Source organism: Gorilla gorilla, chromosome 4 (genome assembly GCF_029281585.2).
Source record: "Gorilla gorilla gorilla isolate KB3781 chromosome 4, NHGRI_mGorGor1-v2.1_pri, whole genome shotgun sequence".
NCBI classification, from domain to species: Eukaryota; Metazoa; Chordata; class Mammalia; order Primates; family Hominidae; genus Gorilla; species Gorilla gorilla.
In genome coordinates, this window is record NC_073228.2 from 64,111,447 (window position 1) to 64,137,109 (window position 25,663).

General features: G+C 53.3%; 2 protein-coding genes across 5 annotated transcripts in view; one reads left to right on the forward strand and one right to left on the reverse strand.

The window, feature by feature from the left end:
- The window catches only part of SEZ6 (seizure related 6 homolog), a 51,190-nt gene extending 25,766 nt beyond the window's left edge, over positions 1 to 25,424 (forward strand). The window contains exons 3-17 of one of the 2 annotated variants that reach the window (XM_004042028.3): positions 550 to 683; positions 10,393 to 10,588; positions 16,180 to 16,365; positions 19,360 to 19,528; positions 19,662 to 19,828; positions 20,441 to 20,635; positions 20,861 to 20,999; positions 21,112 to 21,308; positions 22,192 to 22,386; positions 22,795 to 22,986; positions 23,092 to 23,289; positions 23,577 to 23,615; positions 23,868 to 23,985; positions 24,074 to 24,176; positions 24,341 to 25,424. In XM_004042028.3, coding sequence (XP_004042076.1) covers positions 550 to 683; positions 10,393 to 10,588; positions 16,180 to 16,365; positions 19,360 to 19,528; positions 19,662 to 19,828; positions 20,441 to 20,635; positions 20,861 to 20,999; positions 21,112 to 21,308; positions 22,192 to 22,386; positions 22,795 to 22,986; positions 23,092 to 23,289; positions 23,577 to 23,615; positions 23,868 to 23,985; positions 24,074 to 24,176; positions 24,341 to 24,373 — 2,261 coding nt within the window. In that variant the 3' untranslated portion in view covers positions 24,374 to 25,424. The remainder of the gene's footprint in view (positions 1 to 549; positions 684 to 10,392; positions 10,589 to 16,179; positions 16,366 to 19,359; positions 19,529 to 19,661; positions 19,829 to 20,440; positions 20,636 to 20,860; positions 21,000 to 21,111; positions 21,309 to 22,191; positions 22,387 to 22,794; positions 22,987 to 23,091; positions 23,290 to 23,576; positions 23,616 to 23,867; positions 23,986 to 24,073; positions 24,177 to 24,340) is intronic. The other variant, XM_004042029.3, reaches the window with a different exon arrangement.
- Positions 1 to 25,663, reverse strand: part of PIPOX (pipecolic acid and sarcosine oxidase) — a 107,027-nt gene that overhangs the window by 76,941 nt on the left and 4,423 nt on the right. The gene's annotated exons all lie outside the window — the stretch shown is intronic.

Sequence of the window (25,663 nt, forward strand, 5' to 3'; positions counted from 1 at the left end):
GTGGTGTACACCTGTAATCCTAGCTACTCGGGAAGCTGAGCAGGAGAATAGCTTGAACCCAGGAGGCAGAGGTTGCAGTGAGCTGAGATCACGCCATTGCACTTCAGCCTGAGCAACACGAGTGAAACTCCGTCTCAAAAAAAAAAAAAAAAAAGAAAAGAAAACAAACCTCATTGAGCTACTGTGAAAACTGAGATAAGATTGCACATGTTAGGGGGCCAGGTGCAGTGGCTCACGCCTGTAATCCCAGCACTTTGGGAGGCTGAGGCGGGTGGATCACGAGGTCAGGAGATGGAGACTATCCTGGCTAACATGGTGAAACCCCATCTCTACTAAAAATACAAAAAAAAAAAAAAAAGATTGCACATGGTAGGTGCCTAATAAAAGGTGGTTCCCTTCCTTCAACAGGAGACTAGACATCACAAGAGGTGGTCTTCACCACACACACACACACACACACACACACACACACACACACACACGGTTCAGCCTTAGTTGGACCACTTCACCAGAGCTGGCACTAGCTTTGTGTCTCCTCCTGCCTCCCAGGCCCTTGTAGCTGGAATTTCTCAGGCCCAGAGGGCTCTCTGGACTCCCCTACAGACCTCAGCTCCCCCACTGATGTTGGCCTGGACTGCTTCTTCTACATCTCTGTCTACCCTGGCTATGGCGTGGAAATCAAGGTGAGTGATCTGGATCTGGCAAGGGCAAAGCTGGGGTGGGTGTATTCTCTTTCTTCAGAGAGGCACATGCTATGAGAGGATGTGGGGATGATTACGGGCATCAATTGTGGGGCATCGCCTAAGGCCAGGGCTGGGAGATGGGCCTAAAACATGGTTAGATTCTGTCCCGTGTGTTTGGCAATGGCCTAAGCCAAGAGGGGCTGTGGGAGGGGCTCTAGCCTTGGATGGGCAGGGGATTGGGTGAGTATAAACCCTACATCTGAATCTATGGGCTAAGCAGAGAACACAGGGCTGCCTCGTTGGGCCTGAGAGAGTCATGGAGCTTCACTCATTCATTCATTCATTCAGCAAATCCTCTCTGAGCAGTTCCTCTGGGTCAGGTTCTGTGCTGGCTTCTGGGATGCAGAGGTGGGGGAAGACAGACCTGATTACACCATCAGAGAGGTGATCAGCTGATAGGAAAGTCAAATCTACAGGCCAGCCTCCTGTCCCCAGCCTCCCTGGGTTATCTCATCCCTCCGTTAGGATTAAGACTTTCTCTTAATCCCAAGGCCTGAGGCTACAGGTCCTCACAGATGTCCCACAGGCTCCTCAACCTCCACAAACCCAAATCTTCCTTTTGTTCCCCCAAAGCCACTCCTGTCCAGGTCAGAAACCTGGAGCAGAACCACCATAGTGCAATGTGGATGGTGTCCCTTAATGTGCAACATGGGGTCTCCTTAGCCCTTCCCTGTCCCTCTTCCCCCAGTCCCATCAATTCATCCCCAGATTCTGTCACCATGATACTCCCCTCCAAATCTCTCTGCTTCTCTCCCTCCACCCCCACAACCACACGTGGTTTAGACCCCACCATCCCTCCCCTGATGATGCAGTAGCTGCCTCACTGGTCACCCCGCCCACACTTGCTCCCTACTCTACCCATCTCCACCTCCACTGCAGTCATTTTTCTCAAATCAATCCTGCCCCCTACACCTCTCTAAGGGCTCCTGAATCAAGGTCACTCTCTCTGGGTCCACCCCTAGACACTTCGTCCCTTGTTCTTTACCCCCACTTTGCACTAAACAGCTTGCAGCTAACTGAATGGGCCAAACCTTCTTTCCCAAGTCCCAGCTGCACATGCTGGTCCCTCTGCCTGGAAGAGTCATCCCATGATGCCTTCCCTTAGGACTCGGCCCTGGCATCACCCTCTCTGGGAATTCCCTCAGATCCCCAAAGCCTGGGGCATCCCCCATCTTAGCTCTTAGCAGTCTGCCTTCCATCCAACTGTTTACAGCTGTCCACCTCCCCAGCTAGACTGTGAGCTCCTTAAGGGGTGCCTTGTAGTGCAGAGCCCAGAATGGGTACTCCATGCACTGACTGAATGATCGGACAAAGGAATGGAGGAAGGAAGGGATGTGGTGACATTTGACTTGAATCTTGGAGACTGACCAGGAGTGGGCAAGAGAGGCATTCAGCCTGGTTGAGGGAATCTGGCAGGGCGCTGAGAAGTGTGTCCTGCTCCCTGCTCCCTGCCTTCTGTTCTGCTTCCCGCCCATTCCAATTCCTGCATGTCCCTGGATTGGGGCCTGGAGCCGTCTAGACCTATCCTGGGGCAGTGCCTCCAGCCCTCCCCTCTGGGGATGTCAGGTCCAGGTCTCTGAATCAGACCCTGTCAGGGGGACCCTCTCCTACCCCTGTTGGGCCCCTCCCCTTCTTCCTACAACTGTTTCCTCCTACTCTGCCAAGCCCTGTGCCCCTCACTCTGGGCTGACTGGGAGGGTAATTAGGAACAGCCACCACCCCTCAAGCCATTAGCACTCAGCACCGCTTAATTAAGGTAATTAATGTAAAATCATCACCTAATGAGAGGTGGCACTGGCTGTGGCTCACTGGGTGGAAAGCACCAGCTGCAGGTGTGGGAAAGGGGGTGGGAGGGGCAGGTGCCAGGCTGAGTGCCCCCCTACAGGCCTGGGAGGCTCTGTCTGCCCCCCCCCCCCAAGCCTACCACCCCTACTGAAGCCCACTGGACAAGGCTGAGCCCAGCCCTGGCACCCTCCACAATGGAGCAAGATGCTCTCTGGCCCAGGCACAAGCCCCATGCTGGATGCCCACCCCTCACATAAGCCCCATGTCTGTTGTCTGGTGCTGCCACATTTTTTTTCTTTTATCAGAATGCAAAAGCCGTTACCAGGCAACCTTGAGACGAAGACCTGCCACAGCCCTGGATTGCTGTCAGGAAATGTGGCAGATGCTGGCCCCACCCTCCACCTCGGTACCATGGGGGCAGGGTCCTTGGGGACACTGTCGGCCCGGACGGCCTGAGATAGTCTGAAGTCATGGAGGGGAGGCGGGCACAGGGTAGCCAGAGCGGGGTCAGCACCCAATTTGGGGAAGGAGCAAGAGAAAGAATCAGCCAGAACTAAGCAGGATTTAAGGCTCTTCTTCCAGGGCCAGTTCTGGCAACCTCCACCCCCACCCAGGCCACTTGGGACCTGAAGAATTTCTGACACTACCCAACAATACCCACTGGAGAGCTGGAAAAACTGAGGCCCAGGCAAGAAAAGGGACTTGCCAAAAGTCAGTCAGTTAATTACTAACTAATTAGTTTTGTTGAGTGGATTTGTTCCACAAGCATACATTGAGAATTTGCTATGTGCCATGCTCTGCGCTGGGCACTGGGGACACAGACCTTCATGATTAGTAGGGAAGACAGAAATCATAAACAATGACCACGGAATGCCCAGTGCTGGCAGGGATGGGGATGGGAAGCACAGGACGGGCACACTCCACCAGCCTGGGGGTCAGGGAAGGCTTCCTGGAGGTGATGACACCTGGCCTGAGACCTGTAGGATGAGAAGCCAGCAGCCAAGTCTGGCCTGGGCAGCAGCAGGTGCGGCAGGCCTGGCCCTTGAAGGCTGCCCTGGCTGTTTTGGAAAGGTGGCTTTGTTGTGTAGGGGCAGAGGGTAAGGGTAAGGGCTTCCGGGTCACACTCCTGCCAGAGGCTCAGCCCAAGAGCAGCATCCTTCTGCCCAGGCTGACAGTTGTGTCAGGCCATGCTGGACATGGGGGCAGGATGGGTGGGCAGCTGGAAGGCCTACAGAGCTCCCCATGGCTCCTCAGGCTTGGGGAGAAGGGACTGCCTGTGGCTTCCCTCCATCATGGAGAATTCCCCACCTGCCCCTCTATGAATTCACTGGGATCACTCAAGGCAGATAGGTGGGACAAAGTCTGGGCAAGAAGAGTGACGGGAGCCATGGAGGAGAGGACTGTCTTAGGGACCCACAAATCATACCCCTGAGCAAAGCAGCCAGACAACATGCTGGGACCCTAGCATGAGACCACAGCCCTTGCCTCAAGTCCGGGGCCTTGAGCAAGACCCTCTCAATTCCCTTTTCTTTTGGAGGACCAGCCTCAGGGGTACCAGAATCCCTAAAAGCCCTATTCTCCATGGCTTGGACCACAGCCTCTCATAACCTGCTTCATCTCCTGCCTCCCACCTCCTTTGATGGTGCTGCAGTTATTGATGCCCTCTGAGGCTGAAGGTCTGAGCCATCCACAGGGAGGAGGCCAGGTCAGGCCCTCTGTGATCCAAGGAGGCTTGCCTGATTCACCTGGGGATCAGGCATTGGGCTAGGCTCTTTCTTGAGAGGTCCAGAGAAGCCCCTTCAGGATGGATGGGCATGAGCCTCACGGCCCATGTGGGTCCCAGCCCCTCCCCAGGCAGTCAGTCTCCCCCTGAGGGCTCCAGGCCTTTCCGGTCCTGGCGCCTGCCTCTCTCTGCACTTGGCATTCCAAGAGCCTTCCCACTGCCAGCCTCCATCTTGGCTTGGCTGCTCTCTGTAGCATCTGGAGCCTGGGCACAGCTGCCCACAGTCCCTGCCCTCGTGCCCCAGGTGGCTCTGTTGGCACACAGCTCGCCCATGCCAGGCCAGCTGACAGTTTGATAGCCAGAATACCCTGCCCTTCTAAGCCGTGTCAGGACCAGGCCTGATGTGGGCATGGGGTAGGGGGTCAGTTGGGTGGAATTTCTGGACAACTTTATATTTCCTGGCTCTAGGCAGGCTTATCCAAGAGGGATGACAGGGTGCAGTCAGGTCTAGCCCCATGGATTTTGGCCACTGTCCTCATCCCTAAAACAGATCTTACCCCATAAGGTTTTCTGGATAAGTGCCAATTCAGAAGGGCACAGAGTCTGTCTTGTAAGACTGGGGTTTCAGTGTTGGCTCTGCAGCCCACCTCTCTATGACTGAGCTAAACCCCTGGCCTTCTCTGTGCCTCAGTTTACCTCTCTATAAAGGGAGATTGAACCAGATGATGCACCAGGCTTCTCCTAGCCAGTCCCTTTGAGTGTGGCTCCTTCTCTGGGGTCAGCAAGCTCCCTCATAGGCCTGACTGAGCAGGGGCACCTCAGGTTCTTGGCTCTGCTGCTTGCTTCCTGGCAGCTGCAGAGTCTGGGCCAGGGAGAGGGTGGCTCCAAGGTACAATGCCTCCCAGGCAGAGCCCTGGCAGACCTGAGGGCAAAGTAAGTTCATAGCCGGCTATCATTTCTGCTGCAAATGCCAAGGTTTTACCAGGGTGTGGCCCACATCTCCCCATTAAATGGAAAGATGACTGCTAGCGCTGTGCCCCTCTGTGCTAAAACCTTTACTGGCAGGATCTAACCAAATCCTTACAAACCCATGAAGTAGGTAAACTATCCCCATTTCACAGGCAAAACTGGGGCTCAGAGAGGTCATATGACTTGCCTAAGGCCCCTCAACTGGTCAGTGATGGAGCTGGGATTCAATCCAAGACTCAAAAGCCCCTGTTCTTCCCTTGGCCCAGGAGATAGGCCTGTCTGTGGCACAAGGCAAATCCAAAGTGGGAGACCCAGGCGGAGACCGGTACCTGTCAGGATCTGCCCCAGATGCCCTTTCCCAGTCAGCCCTGCCTGATTCTGGAGGACATCCACTTGGAATTCTCCCAGTTCTGGGGAGGGCCTGGGGTTGCCAGGCACACAAGACAGGACACTGGACCAGGAATCATGAGTCCTGGCCTCGAGTCCTGGCTTTGTCTTGGACTCACTGTGTGACCAAAGAGGATCTCTCAACTTCCCTGATTACAAGGTTCCCTTATCTATAAAGTGCAGGAAAACATCCTGCCCTGCCTCCCTTATTGAGACTTTATGACAGCTGAAGAGATAATGGATGTGAAAACTGCGAAGGTTCTTATGGGAAAATTGTGATTATCCTATGGTTGCTGTGAGGGAGCACGGGTGTGTGAGGGCATGCGAATAGGGTGGTGGTGGCGCCTAGGCATAGTGTGAGAGTTTGGATTGGTGGGTTATTTTCTGCCAGGGGGTGGAAGTGCACGTGCCACGACACGTTTGAGGGGGCTGTGTGCATGTAAGTGGGCCTGTGTCCGAGTACACACAGGTGATGGTGACCAAGAGAGCCTAGGAGACCTGTAGCCAGCATCTGGGGGTGGGGATCGCACACAAGAGTCATCTTTGAGCTCATCTGCCTATGCCGGGTTGTACTGGTGCAAATGAGTACAAAAACTGTAGTGCCATCTCGCCTGTGGGTTACGCCATTAGGGCACGTGCTGGAGGCCTGACTGACAGCTTCTATGGGGACAGACAGGGCAGATGAAGCTGTTGAGCTAGAGGCTGGCAGAAGACAACCTGAATCCTTCCCACCTCCCATCCTGGAAAGGGCCAGCCTCTCAAAGTGGCCGTATTTCTTCCTTGAGCTGACTCCATGGTCTGCTGGAAGCAGGGCAGTGTTAGACAGCCCAGGGTCCTGGAGGAATTGTCCTCCGCTCCCTCTGCTTTTGTCTTCTCCCTGCCTGGCCCCCAGGTCCCCTCCTGTCACTGGCTATGGGTATGGAAGACAGCCCTCAAGAACAGAGCTGACATTTCAATCTGTCTCCCAGGCTCTACAGATGCCTGCAAATTGCATCAAGACTTCATCATCCCTCCTGTCCGACACCCAGCCCTGTCTGGCCTCTGTCAGCCTGGCCTTCAAACAAGTGACAAATTACATTCCAGCCACTGCAGCAGACCCGCAAGAGGGTGCTTGAAACCCAGGGGACCAGAGCTGCACAGACAGCCTCTGGTTGAGAACAGGGAGCCTTCTGGATAGGAGCCACTTCATTCCACACTCTCATCCCAACCCTCACCACTAGACTGGGCCGGGAGCCAGGCCAGCTTGAAAGGGCCATGCCTCCCCTGGACCAGAGGGGGCCAGAGGTCTCAGTCTCAGTTTTCCCAGCTTTACAGACTGCTAGGAGCAAGGGTGGCTGGTGGGAACTCAAATCCCAACATCTTAAAAAAGCCAGGCCAAGCCAAGACCCACCTCCTTGCTAAACCTGGGGGTGCTGAGCTTGGGAATAAAGATGTCTAGATGTTATTTCTACAGAAGATGCCCCCATGAAGTTGGGAGGATAGGGAGCTGCCTTGTCTCAGCAAAGCAAGACTGCTTAACCCCTATGTGACCTTTTGCAAGTTCCTTAGCTTCTCTGAGCCTCTGTTACTTGTGGGTATTTTACCACCTATCTTATAGAATCACGGTGAGGATGAAAAGCACTTAGTACAAGGCTTGACACACTCTATGATGGCAATTGTTACTCTGTCGCTACAGCTTCTCTCTGGTCCCAAAGCAGCAAGATCAGGAAAAAGAAGCTAGAGGTCAAGCCAGAGGTATATGGGGAACTAGGAAGAAAATACAAATTAATTTCTAGTAATACTTCTCTGCCTTTGCTTTCGTGGTAATTTCCCTGTAGTGAGCATCCTCCCTTCCTCCTTTTCCCAGTGCTCCTCTCTTCAAGGCACTCTGAGACCCACCTGCTTCAGGCGCTTTCCCTGAGCCTCTGAGCCCTTCGCTCTCCCGCCGAGGATTCCTGCTGCCTGCATTCAGTGCCACTTAAGGCGGAATTATATGCTGCCTGGCATCTCTCGATAATTACAGATTCCACGTGTGTGAGTCTTGTTTTCCCAACTCTAGAATCACAGAATCTCCAAGTTTGAAGGGACCTCATCCAGCCTCCGCCTGCTGCAGGAATTCCCTGAGGAATGTCCCCAGCAGATGGTCAGGCAGCCTCCGCCCAAACGTGCCTGGGTGGAGAGTTTCTCACAGAGAGGAGACGCCTCGGCCTCCAGCACCCTGCCTTGAGCCTTCTCTTCAGCCCAAAGACCCACCAGGTCTTTCCTCTCAGGCAGGGGTGGGGACCTCTCCCTGCCCAGCTGCCCCTTCTGGAGTCCCCAGGGCACATCTCTTCTCAGCACCCAGTCTGAGGGGCCCTGAGCCTCGCAGCAGCCATATCCTTGGACCTGGCTGGGCTCAGCATCCTCTATGCTTCTCATCTCACAGGTATCTGATGGGGAATGTCTCTCCAGCAGCCTACACATTTACTCTTTCCACACGTCTTTGTTGAGACTGGCCAGTGAAGAGGGCACTGTGACCCAACATGCCACCCTGGGCTTTAACAGCAAGATGGGCAGGGGCCAGTGGGGACAGTTTGAAACAGAAGAACTGCTGGCCTAGCCTGGGAGGCAGACGATGCAGCCCTGAGATCTGAAAAGATGACCAGCTTCACCAGGAGAGGAAGAAGGGAAGACATTGCCCCCGCAGAGTCCCATATGTGGATGCCCAGGGGGTGGAAGTGAGGGGTGGTCTGCGGCTGCAGTGCACGTTAATGAGGGCCGCAGAGACACTGACACCAAATGTGAGCTGGGCAGTTTGGAGCTTGTCCTCTGGGCAATCTGAAATCAGCAGGAGATGAGTTGGGGATGGGAAGTGTTAGACAGACAGAAAGCCATTCTCAAGTGAAAAGTAATGGGCAGGAGGTCATTAGGGCCAGGACAGTAACAAAAGGATAGAGAGGAGGAACCCATTGGAGTATTTGGGAAATAAGACTGGGAAGGATTTGGTGACTCACTGATGCCACTTAACCATCCCAGGTGGTCAACCCTTGAAACCCTGCTTCAGAGCAACATGGTAGGAACCTTGAGCCCATGTAGATCAGTGCTTTTGAGTTGCCCGAGGATCCTGTTAAAATGCAGAGTATGCTTTAGTGGGTCTGAGATTCTGTATTTCTTTTTTTTTTTTTTGAAATGGAGTTTCGCTTTTGTTGTCCAGGCTGGAGTGCAATGGCGCGATCTCGGCTCACCGCAACCTGCGCCTCCCAGGTTCAAGCGATTCTCCTGCCTCAGCTGCTTGAGTAGCTGGGATTACAGGCATGCGCCACCATGCCCAGCTAATTTTTGTATTTTTAGTAGAGACGGGGTTTCTCCATGTTGGTCAGGCTGGTCTTGAAATCCTGACCTCAGGTGATCCACCTGCCTTGGCCTCCCAAAGTGCTGGGATTACAGGCGTGAGCCACATCGCCCAGCCAAGATTCTGCATTTCTTACAAGTTCCCAGGTGAGGCTGCTGATGCTGGTCCAGGAACCACATTTTAAGTAGCAAAGAACTCCACTAGTTCGTTTTATAAAATGAGGAAACTGAAGTTCAAATAGCAGCATATTTGTCCAAGATCACATGGTTAGGATGAGGTCCCAGATCTCTGGGCTCCCAATCAATCCAGTGTTCCTTCTATCAAACCATGCTGCTAATTTCCCTCTGGGCAGAGTCCGTCCTTGTCCAATCCTTGTTTGCCTGAATGGAGGCATGGAGCCCAGAAAGATGCTCAAGGGACTGAGGGCCTGAAGATCAGCGTGGTAGCAGAGGAGACTGTGACAGCCAGGGGAAAGGATCGGAGAAAGAGGCTCAGAAAAAAGAGAGAATCACGATTGACATGCGGAGGGGCATGGTGTAAGGCCCAGCTGACACTCAGCAGGGGCCAAGTTGGGCAGGGCCTTGAGGGCTAAGCAAAGAGTTTGAACTACATATTATCAGTTTCACAGACTCAATGGGGAGCCACTGGAGGACTTAAACAAGGAAGCACCATGATCAGCAACAGATCTAAGACCGTTAGCTGGCTATAGTTCAGAAAATACTGCTGTAGAGGGAGGAGTGGGTTAAGCCCTACAGGCAGGAACGCTGGCCAGGAGGCTGCTGCAGTGATCTAGGTGCACAGTAACAGCGATAAGCTGGGGAATGGCAGTGGGGATGAAGAGTAATGAACAGATTTGAGATCCAGTTGACAGGACTGAATGACTGACTAGGTATGAGGGAGGAGGCAAGATGCCAGTTTCTGATTTGGACACCCAGGGAGATAGCAAGATCATTCCCAGGGGAACTGCTGGCTAGGGGAAGACAGTCACCTAGCATGAGGCAGGCTGGGTGTGAAGCATCCAACAGGGATGTCCAGGGGAAGCTGGGCACATGGATCTGATATTTAAGACCTCATACTGCTGACCAGGGCCTCGGACACCATCTGCTTCAATACACCTACCCCATCCCTACCTTACAGATGAGAAAACAGAGCCCAAGGAGGGGAAGGACAGGAAGCAGCTGGTGTATCTGAAAAGCTTGGAGACAGAAAGATGTGTTTACAAACCCCAGTTCTGCTAAGAATCTCTATGTGACCTTGGATAATTTACTTAATCTCTGAACTTCTGGTCCTGTCTCACACTGAGATGAGCAACTCCTGCACTGCTGAAGTGCCCAGCTCAGGGCCTGGGGGCTCCGATGCTCAAGGAGCATTGAGGATTGATCTGCCCGGGGCCTGCAGGATCCTGAGGGCAGCAGGATCCAGGCAGCAGGAAGAAGTCTGACTACTTTGCTTTTCTCTCTCTACTCTACCGACAGGTCCAGAATATCAGCCTCCGGGAAGGGGAGACAGTGACTGTGGAAGGCCTGGGGGGGCCTGACCCACTGCCCCTGGCCAACCAGTCTTTCCTGCTGCGGGGCCAAGTCATCCGCAGCCCCACCCACCAAGCGGCCCTGAGGTTCCAGAGCCTCCCGCCACCGGCTGGCCCTGGCACCTTCCATTTCCATTACCAAGGTAAGGTCTGGGTAGTTGAAGGTGGAACCAGCCCAGACTCGCTGCCCTCCTTGCTGGGGAGGGGGGTCTCTGTGCAATTACATCCTAGAGGGAAGGAGCAGAGAGGGGCTAGTGACACATAGCACAAATGTCCAGTGAAGCTCTGGACAATTGGAGGTAAGTATCGCGTATCTGAAACCTCCAGGATCTTCTCTCTTCCACCCACCACCCTGCAGAGAGCTGGTCTTGACTCAGGATCAGGTAGCCTCTAGGTGTGCCCATTGTCCCTCATTCATTCATTCAGCAAACTTTTCCTAGGCACCTGCTCTTTGCCAGGCTTGTGCTGGACACTGGCAATGTCAGGATGCACCAAGGTCCTTGTCCTCAAGGAGTTCTTTCTCAGGAGGAGGCAGACACTTAAACAGGCAATAACAATAGAAGCCCTCCCCAAATGCAAGAGGGTGAAGGTCAAAGGGATCTGACAATGACCATCTGCTTAGCTGCCAGACTGCCCTTCCTGAACTGCCTCACCCACCTTGACCTGGCCCATGCCCCAATCAGCTCGGAACACCTCTGGAAATAAGGGAGCAGCATGATGTAATGAAAAAAAATCACAGACTCAGGCAATGGGCAGATCTGTGTTTGAATCTCCTCATTGGCTGTTGACCTTGGACAAGTCATTTGACCTCTCTGACCCTTCTGCTGTAATATGAAACCAAAACACCTACCCCACAAAGTCATGGTTAGGATTAAGCAAAATGGTACATGTCAAGTGCTTAGCACATGCTTCATTAAGGAAACCAGTATTACATGACTGGCAGGATGGGAGAGGGAGGAAAAGGGGCTCAGGACTTTGCCGCTGTCTCAGCTGTGTCCCTCCTACTCATCCCCCTCTCTGAGCACAAAGTCAGCTCGATCCTTTGCATGGGTTAACTAGTTGAGACTAGGGAGAACTAATAGAGAAATAATTGGTGTGAACAATCAAGGGATTGTCTCGCATTGTCATGGACCACTTCTGCGGTCCTGCAGGGGACCACAGCCGGGCAGAAGAGCCAGCACTCTGGAGATGGGGCTGCTTGGAACCCCACCTAAGGAGCACTCACCCTACCCTCACCCCTCCACCCAAACTAAGGGAGCAGTCTGGCATAGCAGCAGGGAGCCTGGAAGTGGATGGGGCTGTAGAGTGGCTTGGCAGAGGCAAGGGGCCAGCTGAGGCAAGGGTGAAATGTCTAGGCGGCCCAGCTAGCCTCCCTAATGGCTCATCAATCCTCCCTGGCAGCAGGCATAATTTCACGCCATGATAACCTTCTCTCTTGCTGCAAATTCCTTTGCACAAAACTCCGGACCTCCTCTCTGTCGGGCCAGACAAAGGTGGCTGAATGGCAGTGAGCTGGAGGCCCAGCAAGGGGGAGCAACCTCCAAGGAAGGGCTGGAAGAGCTGGCCTGGTCCTGCCTCCTTCTCAGCTCCCAGAAGCCCTCCCTCGTCAGCCCAGTTTTTGTCAATGATCAGCTCTTGCCTTAATGAGTGTAATTCCCCTAATTATAGGCTGTAATTAGCCCTGATCCCAGAGATGGGAACAGGAGGAGCGTGTGCTCACACGCGAATCTCCGTGGGCTAGAGAAAGAGGGTGCCAGAAGAGGGGGTGAGGGGCCTAGTACCCACACCTGTGCTGGAGCTGTCCAAGCTGATGTTGGAGGTCACAAGGATGAGCCCTCACAAGGGCCTTATCGCAAGACCAAGTTCCAACTTCCCTCCCACAGCCTCAGGCAGGGTGGGGAGGCAGACGGCCCTGACAGACATCCCCCTCCTCCATCCTCAGAATTCCTGGCACTGGACTTGGCTCCAGAAACAGACTCCAGTGAGAAAATAACTCAACAGATTGCAGTGGTTCAGGCTCCCCGGGAATGGTTGTCATGGCAACAGGAGGCAGCTCATCCTGGGAAGTGATACTTTAACTACTATGGAGTCTGGGGGCTTCATTGTCTGCCCCCAGCCTCCTACAGTTCCAGCCCAGTTCCACCCCATTCCAGCCCAGTTTCCTCATCTGTGAAAGGAGGGCCCTCCCTTACTAGAGTGGTGATAAGAACTCAAAGGGGAAGATGTAAGGGGAAATGCTGGGCCTGAGCCTGGCTCATGGTCTAGACCCCACTAGGCGTCAGTTAACCTCTTAACCTCCTCCACTCTGGGCATGGTGCCCCACACCCCTTTCTCCATCCCATCCTGGCCTGGGATCTCTCCCCAGGTCACTGTGAGTGGCTGCCCTGGACAACCACCCAGAGCAGGCTTGTCTGTTACTCTCAGATTTCTCTGACCCCTGAACCCAAGTTTCTACTTCAAATGGGGAAGCAGGTGGGGTGGTGGTGGAAAGCAAGAAGGCTTCAGAGCCCAGGAGCTTCAAGTTCCTGGTCTAGTACTTCCTTGCTGTGTGATGAGGGCACAGGGTCTCTCTGAACCTGTTCTCATCTGAAAATGGGCTCATAGCCCCTACCTTGCCTGCCTTTCTCCCAAGCATATTGTAGACATCAAGAAAGAAGAGTGTGAAGGCATTTTAGAATCTGGAAAGTACATGCAGATGTGAGGTGCTATTATTAATCAAGATTACAAACAATAACAGCAGGCTGATGTCTTAGGCATTTGTTCAGGAACTGCACATATGTCTTCTCACTTAACCTCCACAACCTTGGATGTAATACTGAAAATGGGTGGATAAATGAGGCAACTGAGGCACACAGAATTTAGGTAACTTGCCCACGGTGGCACAGCATGTAGGGAAGAAGCCTGCATTCAAACCCAGGCAGTCTGACCCACAGCCCACCTGCTAAGCACTGCCCTGTACTGCCTGCCAAGCACAACTAGCCACTTACTGACCATTCTCTCCAGAGCCCCGTGAGAGACAGAAGAGGAGGAATTCTCCTCCCACTTCCACAGACATAGTAACAGGACAGGTGAAAGTCATAAAACTCAAATTTCTGGACCCTGGTCTGCCCTGAGACAGCCTCTTTTTCTTTTTCTTTTTAATGGGGGGAAGAAAGAGGGCCCATTTTTCTATTCACACAAAGGCACCCAGGAACAGAGGCCTTGCATGGACCTCTCCTCCCATTTACCTGATACCATCAGTGGGGCTGCCCCCTACCCCAAGACCCAAGATCTTCAGTCTAGACAGTCCTCACTTTTCCTACCACCCCAAGGGTTATCAGGCTCTGTAGCACAAGCCTCTCAGCCTCTCCTTGACCCCTCCAGGCCTTTGCTGTCACCTCTTAGACGCAAGCCAGGATCTTCACTTTTTTTTCAGAAAGAGTCGCACTCTGCCGCCCAGGCTGGAGTGCAGTAGCGCAATCTCCACTCACTGCAACCTCTGCCTCCCGAGTTCAAGCGATTCTCCTGCCTCAGCCTCCCAAGTAACTGGGACTACAGGCACGTGCCACCATGCCCAGATCATTTTTTTTTTTTTGTATTTTTAGTACAGATGGGGTTTTACCATGTTAGCTGGTCTCGAACTCCTGATTTTGTGATCCACCTGCCTCAGCCTCCCAAAGTGCTGGGATTACAGGTGTGAGCCACCGCGCCCAGCTGGATCTTCACTTTTATTTTATTTATTTATTTTATTTTTTGGAACGTGGAGTCTCATTCTGTCGCCCAGGCTGGAGTGCAATGGCATGATATCGACTCACTGCAACCTCCATCTCCCCGGTCCAAGCAATTCTCCTGCCTCAGCCTCCCGAGTAGCTGGGATAACAGGCACCTGCCACCATGCCCAGCTAATATTTTTGTGTTTTTTTAGTAGAGATGGGGTTTTGCCATGTTGGCCAGGCTGGTCTTGAACTCTTGACCTCAGGCCATCCGTCCACCTCAGCCTCCCAAAGTGCTGGGATTACAGGCGTGAGCCACTGCACCGGGTTGATCCTTTTAGCTACCACCCCAGCTTGACCCCAGGATCGGGATATGCCAGATTGTTTTGTAGGATTTGCTGCCACCATTTGGTCAAATTTGGTATGACAATTCCAAAGCTACCAGCTTTCCCAGGGCAACTTGTTCTTCCCCCAACTTCCATGAAGGCAGTGCACTGCCTCCCTACCCTCGTCCCCATCTTTTTCTTGTTTGTTTGATGTTGTTTTTCGAAACAGGGACTCACTCTGTCACCTAGGCTGGAGCGCAGTGGTGCAATCATAGTTCACTGCAGCCTTAAACTCCTAGGCTCAAGCGATCCCACTTCAGCCTCCTGAGTAGCTAAGACTACAGGTACACATCACCATGCCTGGGTATTTTTTTAAAAAATTTTACAGAGATGGGGACCTCACTATGTTGCCCAGGCTACTCTTGAACTCCTGGCCTCAAGCAATCCTCCCACCTTGCCCCAGCCTACCACCATTCTGGATTTTGTTTGTTTGTTTGTAAGTTTGTTTTTTTGAGATGAAGTCTCGCTCTTGTCCCCTAGGCTGGAGCGCAATGGCACGATCTCGGCTCACTGCAACCTCCACCTGCCGGGTTCAAGCGATTCTCCTGCCTCAGCCTCCCAAGTAGCTGGGATTACAGGCGCCTGCCATCACGCCCGGCTGATTTTTGTATTTTTAGTAGAGATGGGGTTTCTCCATGTTGGCCAGGCTGGTCTCGAACTCCTGACCTCAGGTGATCCGCCCACTTCGGCCTCCCAAAGTGCTGGGATTACAGGCATGAGCCACCACTCCCAGCTGTTTGTTTGTTTTGAGATGGAGTTTTGCTCTCGTTGCCCAAGCTGGAATGCAATGGAGCGATCTCAGCTCACCACAACCTCCACCTCCCGGGTTCAAGCGATTCTGCCTCAGCCTCCCCCGTAGCTGGGATTACAGGCATGCGCCACCATGACCGGCTAATTTTGTATTTTTAGTAGAGACGGGGTTTATCCATGTTGGTCAGGCTTGTCTCGAACTCCCGACCTCAGGTGATCCGCCCACCTCGGCCTCCCAAAGTGCTGGGATTACAGGCATGAGACACCGGCCCGGCCACCATTCTGTTTTTAAAAGAAGTCCATGGCCATTGGCATCAAGCTTTTTAGCATTTCTCAGTGAATACTGGGAAAGCCTTTACTGTCTGATTTCACTCTTTGCTGCTGCAATTCATATTTATTCCCTAAAGGAAAAACAGTATCAACACTTTACATCAGTATAGGTTTTTCACTATTTCAAGTGCTTTCATGTCTACGAGTCATTCAATAAGCATTTCTTGAAGATATAATATCAGCTGGGTACCAGAGATACCAAGCTAGATAAAATGCTATATCATTTCTTCTCACAGTAACCCTGTAGGTGGGCTGGGATTTTAAACCTCATTTAACAAATAAGGAAACACACACACAAAGATTAAATAACCTGCCTAAAGTGTCATAAAGCTTGAGCCAGAACCTAACCCTTCTAATTTCCAGCTCTGTGTCTGCTCCACTAACCAGCCCAGGCTGCTGGAAATATCACTGGCAACCTTCTAGGGAGGAGATTGGAGTTGTTTTGGAACTCCTAGTGCTTCCTCTGGCCCCAAATGACACCTCCAGGCAGACTGAGGCAGACCTCCCCCAACCAATGGCCCAGCTCCCACCCCCACCCTGCACACATACACAGTGTCACCTGTTCTCTGTTTGCAGCCTATCTCCTGAGCTGCCACTTTCCCCATCGTCCAGCTTATGGAGATGTGACTGTCACCAGCCTCCACCCAGGGGGTAGTGCCCGCTTCCATTGTGCCACTGGCTACCAGCTGAAGGGCGCCAGGCATCTCACCTGTCTCAATGCCACCCAGCCCTTCTGGGATTCAAAGGAGCCCGTCTGCATCGGTGAGTGTCCCCAGGGGAAAGGGCTCAGTGCTGAGCAGAGAAGTGAGGTGGGGGCTCATCCCTGCTCTCTATTGCTCTCTGCCACTTTCATTTGCTCTTCATAAGGAAGCCAGAAAATGGCCATGCACCTCAGTGGCATTCATCCAACCTGCACTTATTAAGCATCTACCAGATGAAGGCACCACAGGTACAAACAGCTGAATTAAACAGGGACTCTGCCCTCAAAGAACCCACATTTCCAGGAAAGGGAGAAAGGAGAAAGCACAGAGGTCACCAATTTCCAGGGCAAGAAGTAAAAAGCACCAATGAAAAGACATAAAGTGACCTGGGAGGCAAGGGCGCAATCATTCTTAGCTGGACATTTAGGAGGCTTCCTAGGGGAGGAGGCACTGCAGGTTTGACATTTAAATGGAGAGAACAACGTGGGCAGGGACATAGAGGCAGGCAGGTGAGGGTGTTTAGGGACACAGAAGACAGCCAGGTTTGGCTGAAGCCTGAGACATGTGGCAATGGAAGGGCCTTGAGTGTCAGGGCAAGATACAGGCTGAGGAGCTGTTGAAGCTTATGAGAAGGGAGGGGCTTAGAATTCCTCAGGAGATGACTGGGAGGCCAGCCAGGCAAGACAGTTTGAACTTAGATTGTGATTTGGGGAATGAAGCAGAGGGAAGTTCCAGAAACTGATGGGATCTGGGAAAAGGGAAAGGGGACTCCCAGGTCTGGTCCTGAGTGATCAGGTCTGGGATTGCTGCCAATGAAAAGGGGCTTGTTGGAGAAAGGAAGACTCAGTGTTTGGTTTGCAGTATGAAAAGCAACTTGGGCTTTTTTTTTTTTTTTTTTCTTCTTTGAGACGGAGTCTCACTCTTTCACCCAGGCCAGACTGCAGTGGCGCTATCTCGGCTCACTGCAAGCTCTGCCTCCCGGGTTCACGCCATTCTCCTGCCTCAGCCTCCCGAGTAGCTGGGACTACAGGCGCCCGCCACCACTCCCAGCTAATTTTTTGTATTTTTAGTAGAGATGGGGTTTCACCGTGTTAGCCAAGATGGTCTTGATCTCCTGACCTCGTGATCCACCCACCTCGGCCTCCCAAAGTGCTAGGATTACAGGCGTGAGCCACCGCGCCTGGCCGGGCTTTTTCTTTTTAGTGGGTATGGGCTTAGGCTTTTGAATCTTTTTTTTTTTTTTTTTTTTGAGATGGAGTCTCCCTCTGTCACCCAGGCTGGAGTGCAGTGGCACGATCTCCACTCACTGAAACCTCCGCCTCCCGGGTTCAAGCGATTCTTCTGCCTCACCCTCTAGAGTAGCTGGGGTTACAGGTGCATGCCACCATACCCAGCTAATTTTTTTGTATTTTTAGTAGAGATGGGGTTTAACCATGTTGGCCAGTCTGATCTCGAACTCTTGACCTCAGGTGATCCACCTGCCTCAGCCTCCCAAAGTGCTGGGATTACAGACTTGAGCCACCATACCCAGCCATGAATCTTATTTCATTCTATAAATTCTTCCTGGCTGCCAGGCACAACCAGAGTTGAATAATACAGATGCTTTCTCAGCCCTCGACGATCTAGCGGGGAGGCTGGCAAGCAGCTCAGTGCAGAGGATGCTACAATAGGAGTAAAGGCAGAGTGGTGGAGGAGCCCAAGGGACAGAGAGCTACTCCAAGATGAGAGAGGAGGCAAGCAAGGCTTCCCAAGGAGACAGCATGGAAGGATTTCAGAAATATCAGTTTGGGAAAGTGGGGTGGATTCCTGGAGCTGCATATGCAGAGGTGTGCAGGCGTGAAACAGCACAAGATAGTGAGCACACAGCGAAGTGTGCCTGAAGCAGAGGGCATGCGGGGAGAGGGGACTGAAGCTGAGTCTAGAGAGAGTTGGATTCATAAAGGGCTTGAACACCATTTTCAGCTTTAACTCTATCCTGAGGGTAATGGGGAGCCACTAAGCAATTTTCAGCAAAGGATGGGGCATGATCAGATTTGAAGGGCAGTTCCATTCTGAGACCAAGTCGAGGCAGGTCTGTCCTTTCTGCAGAGAAGAAACTTGCCCCAGCCCCCCAGGAGCTTTACTAGGTTAAAATATTGTGCTGCCTTGAGCATTTGGAGACAAAGGTCCTGTGTATTGGTCATGGCAGCCTGGTCTCTGAGAGTTGGGTAGGTCAGAGCTATGTGTCCAGGAGAGGAAAGCACTGCCTGGAACCAGCCATACTCCTCTTGCCTGAGGACCCCTCTCTGGCCTCACATAACTGCCAGGAGTTTGTGGCCAAGTAACCCAGCAATCCTCACAGATAGCCATAGGCAAACTGTTCAGTCTCTCCTTAGAAAGAGAGGACAGCCCCAAGCCAGTAGGGTCAGCGCTAGAAAGGTCAGTCAGCCCAGGAACGGCAGTGGTAGTGAGGCCGGGGCGGATGGCATGCACATCAGGTGTTTGCCGCCCGGATCTAGTGCTAACCCCTTTTTACATTCATTCACTCATTTTACTCAACCAACGCTGAACACCAACTCTGTGCCTGGCCTGGAAAGACCTGGTTCCTGCTCCAGGGGGTCCTAGTTAAGGGACATACCCAAACAACTGATTTTAGGAAAGTGGCATGAGGTAGAAGTAGCAGATGTATCCAAGAAGGTTGAAGCCCACAGTAAGGGCTTTAGTAAAGTCCACCTAGGGAGAGTCGGCCTTCTAGAGAAGTCAGCAGAGAGGGAAAGTGACTTACCTGGGCACACAACCAGGCAGTGATACATCTACCCACAGTCAAGAGAGTTGCCCTGGTCAGTCCCAGGGGTGTGAAAGGTTAGGCGGCAGGATTCGGGAGCTCAGGCTGCCTGGAGATGCAGGTTCACAGGGCTAAAAGGTTGACCTTCAGGACCATGAGGGCCAAGATGGCAGGGAGGCAAGGTCCCCGCTGCTCCAAGCAGAGGATACAGGCCTGGGATAGGGAGGAAGGTATGTTAGGCTGCCTGGGTTCAGGCAGGGGCCTAGCCTACGTCCTGTCCTGGTCTTACAGCTGCTTGCGGCGGAGTGATCCGCAATGCCACCACCGGCCGCATCGTCTCTCCAGGCTTCCCGGGCAACTACAGCAACAACCTCACCTGTCACTGGCTGCTTGAGGCTCCTGAGGGCCAGCGGCTACACCTGCACTTTGAGAAGGTTTCCCTGGCAGAGGATGATGACAGGTGAGGGGCTGTCCTAGTGGAATGGGAGTGCCTGGCCTGGTAATACCCTGCTGGAGGGATGCTACCCAAGCCTCGGGCCACACCCCATCTGGGTCAGCCACCAGCCTACATAGCTGCCACTCTCCTGGTTCAGGCTCATCATTCGCAATGGGGACAACGTGGAGGCCCCACCGGTGTATGATTCCTATGAGGTGGAATACCTGCCCATTGAGGGCCTGCTCAGCTCTGGCAAACACTTCTTTGTTGAGCTCAGTACTGACAGCAGCGGGGCAGCTGCAGGCATGGCCCTGCGCTATGAGGGTGAGCCTGCTGGGGCCTCACTGGGGGTGGGGGGTCCACGGGGACGGGCTCGGGCCTAGGGTCTTTCTCCCACACCCTACCCCTCTCTGCCTCCATGCTGTCACTCCTTCCAAGTCAGCCCCTGCTCACTCAGTACTTAGGCCCCCTTTCCCTGCCCCTCTCTTTGGGTCCAGGATCCCTACCACAGCTTTGCAGGAAACCTCTGCCTGGACCCAGGCCCTATGGTCCAAGGGAATAAATTATCCAGATTTTGAAAAGCAAAAAAGGCCTCAACCCTTAAGAAAGAATTGCTGTAAGAGACATTCTAGAACCATTTATGCATGCATGCATTGATTAATTCATTCAAAAAACATGTATGGAGTACCTTCTGTGTACTAAGCACAAAACCAGGCAGTGGGAACAGGATGGTGATCAAGATGGCCTCCTGAGCATAATAGGGATGGATGCTCTTGGCTGTCCCTCCTCCATCACATTCCTGCTCCAACCCCAGGACATATATTTGTCATTCATACCCAGGAAAAGAAAGGCTCTGGGGAGGGAAGTAGGGGGATGCTTGCCCACTGTGTTTAATACCAGTCAAGCCTGAGCTGGGCTGGGACCTGTGGTTTACAGCCTTCCAGCAGGGCCATTGCTATGAGCCCTTTGTCAAATACGGTAACTTCAGCAGCAGCGCACCCACCTACCCTGTGGGTACCACTGTGGAGTTCAGCTGCGACCCTGGCTACACCCTGGAGCAGGGCTCCATCATCATCGAGTGTGTTGACCCCCACGACCCCCAGTGGAATGAGACAGAGCCAGCCTGCCGAGGTCAGTAGACACCAGTGGATGGGCCTGCCGGGCAAAAAGCAGGGTCATACCAGGAGAATAGCAGCAGAGCCCGGGGCCACAGGGGCCCTGTGATATGCATGGTTCAGGCTTCCTCCAAGGAGGAGGTGGGGGGTCCCAGCAATTTGTGGGCACTCCTGCGGGCAGATGGTAAGCAACACCATGGTAAGCTTGAAAAGACCCTTCTGGGCCTCCTCTGCCTTCCAGCCGTGTGCAGCGGGGAGATCACAGACTCGGCTGGCGTGGTACTCTCTCCCAACTGGCCAGAGCCCTACGGTCGTGGGCAGGATTGTATCTGGGGTGTGCATGTGGAAGAGGACAAGCGCATCATGCTGGACGTCCGAGTGTGAGTGCCTACCGGGTCAGGCCGAGCCAACTCCTGAGGTCTGGGGATATCCCTTGTCCAGCCCATCCTCGGGCCCCCAGGCCGGCTCTGCCCTGACGCTCCTCCTTCACAGGCTGCGCATAGGCCCTGGTGATGTGCTTACCTTCTATGATGGGGATGACCTGACGGCCCGGGTTCTGGGCCAGTACTCAGGGCCCCGTAGCCACTTCAAGCTCTTTACCTCCATGGCTGATGTCACCATTCAGTTCCAGTCGGACCCCGGGACCTCAGTGCTGGGCTACGAGCAGGGCTTCGTCATCCACTTCTTTGGTGAGCTTGTCCCTACCCCACTCAGAGTGCAGACAGCAAGCCATGGCAAGTCAAAGAGGCCAGGGCAGTGAGGTGCCTGAATGCTGTCTCAGACAAGAGTAAGCTGGAAAAGCACCAGGGATCACCTGGAGGAAGCTAGTCCTGTTCTCCATCTGCCCTGAGGGAGAGCCAGAATTCTATAGTGGCAAGAGGGGTTTGGGTAGGCAGCAGAACAACTTTCTTTTTCTTCCTTTTTTTTTTTTTCTGAGACAGTTTCCCTCTGTCACCCAGACCATGGTGTGATCTCTGTTCATTGCAACCTCCACCCCCTGGGCTCAAGCGATTCTCGTGCCTCATCCTCCTGAGTAGCTGGGATTATAGGCACACACCACCACGCCTGGCTAATTTTTGTATTTTTAGTGGAGACCGGGTTTTGCCATGTTGGCCTGGCTGGTCTCGAACTCCTGGCTTCAAGTGATCTGCCCACCTCAGCCTCCCAAAGTGCTGGGATTACAGGTGTGAGCCACTGCACCTGGCCAGAACAACTTTCAAACAAAAATGGGGGAACTAAGGAAAGGTGCTGGCTTCTATCTTTCTGACAATCTTTCAAAGAAGTGACAATTTCCCTCACCCTACTTGGCCCCATCTCTCAGGCCTAAGGAACTGGTCAAGGTGCTTTTGGAAGTAAGGCCAAAGCTTAAATGCTAACCCTGGAATCTAGGAGACAGAGCAATGTCAGGCAGTCAAGGAGGGGCCCTTGAGCAGGGAGGAATGGATCCCTGAGCCCACCCAGGACAGTCTAGGTCCAGGACAAACTAGCAGGAGCCAGAGTGCCCTCAAGGTGAGGGGGACAGTCACTTTGGTGCTGGCCGAGGGCCTGCATCTTGTGCCTCTGTGCCCCCAGAGGTGCCCCGCAATGACACATGTCCGGAGCTGCCTGAGATCCCCAATGGCTGGAAGAGCCCATCGCAGCCTGAGCTAGTGCACGGCACCGTGGTCACTTACCAGTGCTACCCTGGCTACCAGGTGGTGGGATCCAGTGTCCTCATGTGCCAGTGGGACCTAACTTGGAGTGAGGACCTGCCCTCATGCCAGAGGGGTGAGTATACCTGTTCCCCACACTCCCCTTCCCAACACAAACTCCAAACCTCTCTCCTGGATTCTGAACCAGACTGTAGCTATTATTAGCTAGTATCTTCAAAGTTCCTTCACCTCTTATAGCCTCAGTTTCCTCATCTGTGAAATGGGGATGATACCTTTTCATGGGGTTATCAGCCACGTACTCTAAGTATTTCATTCCTGGTAGATGGCCAATCAGTTTTTATCGAACCTAATAGATGGGAAGGGGACAAATGGGGGGACACACCAGCATAATGGTAGGGACAGATACGTAGGGGGTAGACCCATACGACATGAAGAAGTTAGCTGGCCTGGAACAAAGCCAGGGTGGATTGGCCTCTGCTTAGTTCTCCTTGGGCTACTTCTCCCCATCACCCCCTACCCATAGTGACTTCCTGCCACGATCCTGGAGATGTGGAGCACAGCCGACGCCTCATATCCAGCCCCAAGTTTCCCGTGGGGGCCACCGTGCAATATATCTGTGACCAGGGTTTTGTGCTGACGGGCAGCTCCATCCTCACCTGCCATGATCGCCAGGCTGGCAGCCCCAAGTGGAGTGACCGGGCCCCTAAATGTCTCCGTAAGTGTCAATTGAGTAGGAGGGAAAACCTCTAGCTGGAGATAAAAGATGCTGCCCTGGAGGCCAAGGGCATGACACCCTCACTGCACTCCGCCTGCTTTGCAGTGGAACAGCTCAAGCCATGCCATGGTCTCAGTGCCCCTGAGAATGGTGCCCGAAGTCCTGAGAAGCGGCTACACCCAGCAGGGGCCACCATCCACTTCTCGTGTGCCCCTGGCTATGTGCTGAAGGGCCAGGCCAGCATCAAGTGTGTGCCTGGGCACCCCTCACATTGGAGTGACCCCCCACCCATCTGTAGGGCTGGTGAGTGCCCTGTCACCCCTCAAAACCCTCCCTGGCCCATAGAGCTGCTCTGGCAAAGATGTCCAATGTTTAGAACCAGAACCACCTGCCCATGCCACCTTCATGTTACCCTTGGTCTCCCCAGTCTCTGCCAGATCCTTCTGACCTGGCATCACCAAGACAAATGCTGGAGTGGCCTCTCCTTGGACAAATCCTTCCCATGATCATCCCACTACCTCCTCTCCCTGCCTTAGTGGTTTGGCCCATTGGGCTCACCCACTGCCCTTGGCCCTCCCCTTTTGTTCCAGCCTCTCTGGATGGGTTCTACAACAGTCGCAGCCTGGATGGTGAGTCTCCATGCTTGAGGGCCAGAGAAGTGGTCTCCCTGGTCCTGGTTCTCACGGCTCCCAGGTCCTGGGCTTCCCAAGGAGGGAGGGCAGAGAAAGAGAGAGGTTTGGGCCTAGCAGGATAAAAAGCTCCTTCCCTACACCCAGCCAGCTAGAGGGAGCTGGTAGTCAGATGCCCTTGGGCAGAGGTGAGAGAATATGGGCTCCAGGTGACAGAGACCTCTGCTCCAGTCACACCCTCTGTGTCTTCAGTTGCCAAGGCACCTGCTGCCTCCAGCACCCTGGATGCTGCCCACATTGCAGCTGCCATCTTCTTGCCACTGGTGGCGATGGTGTTGTTGGTAGGAGGTGTATACTTCTACTTCTCCAGGTGAGTCTGGCTTCTCTTTCTGCTCTGCATACCTGCATACCTCACTCCTACCCAGTGCTCCTGACTTGCAGGCTTCTCTGCCCCACAGGCTCCAGGGAAAAAGCTCCCTGCAGCTGCCCCGCCCACGCCCCCGCCCCTACAACCGCATTACCATAGAGTCAGCATTTGACAATCCAACTTACGAGACTGGAGTAAGTAACCATGCCAGCCTTGCCACCCTATCCAAGACCCAGTTCTTTGCTTCTTTGGGCAGATAACCCTGAGGGTCCTGCCAAGCCCTCTCACTTTTTCCCTTTTCCTAGGGAAGGTGAATTATGGCCTGGCAAACCTAATACAAGTTTCCAACTCCCAGCAGTCTCTTTCCTTTGCAGGAGACGAGAGAATATGAAGTCTCCATCTAGGTGGGGGCAGCCTAGGGAAGTCAACTCAGACTTGCACCACAGTCCAGCAGCAAGGCTCCTTGCTTCCTGCTGTCCCTCCACCTCCTGTACATACCACCTAGGAGGAGACGCCACCAATCCCTCAAGAAGCTGTGCCCTTACCCGCCTGCGATGCCCACCATGGCCTATTTTCTTGGTGTCATTGCCCACTTGGGGCCCTTCATTGGGCCCATGTCAGGGGGCATCTACCTGTGGGCAGAACATAGCTGGAGCACAAGCATCAACAGCCAGCATCCTGAGCCTCCTCATGCCCTGGACCAGCCTGGAACACACTAGCAGAGCAGGAGTACCTTTCTCCACATGACCACCATCCCGCCCTGGCATGGCAACCTGCAGCAGGATCAACTTGACCATGGTGCGAACTGCACCAGGGTACTCCTCACAGCGCCATCACCAATGGCCAAAACTCCTCTCAACGGTGACCTCTGGGTAGTCCTGGCATGCCAACATCAGCCTCTTGGGAGGTCTCTAGTTCTCTAAAGTTCTGGACAGTTCTGCCTCCTGCCCTGTCCCAGTGGAGGCAGTAATTCTAGGAGATCCTAAGGGGTTCAGGGGGACCCTACCCCCACCTCAGGTTGGGCTTCCCTGGGCACTCATGCTCCACACCAAAGCAGGACATGCCATTTTCCACTGACCACCCTGTACCCTGAGGAAAGGGAGACTTTCCTCCGATGTTTATTTAGCTGTTGCAAACATCTTCACCCTAATAGTCCCTCCTCCAATTCCAGCCACTTGTCAGGCTCTCCTCTTGACCACTGTGTTATGGGATAAGGGGAGGGGGTGGGCATATTCTGGAGAGGAGCAGAGGTCCAAGGACCCAGGAATTTGGCATGGAACAGGTGGTAGGAGAGCCCCAGGGAGACGCCCAGGAGCTGGCTGAAAGCCACTTTGTACATGTAATGTATTATATGGGGTCTGGGCTCCAGCCAGAGAACAATCTTTTATTTCTGTTGTTTCCTTATTAAAATGGTGTTTTTGGAAAAAAAAAAAAAAAAAAAAGCAATGGCCAGGTGAATGATGCTTTCTTGGAGGGACGGGAGGTGGGAGATAAATGGGATATGGACTTCAGGACCAGAAGGCATGCTAGACCCACCAATCAATCATCTTCAGATTTTATTTTATTACTACTGTTTTTGAGATAGGGTCTCACTCTGTCAACCAGGGTGGAGTGCAGTGACTGGATCACGGTTCACTGCAGCCTCGACCTCCAAGGCTCAAGTGATCCACCTCAGCCTCCT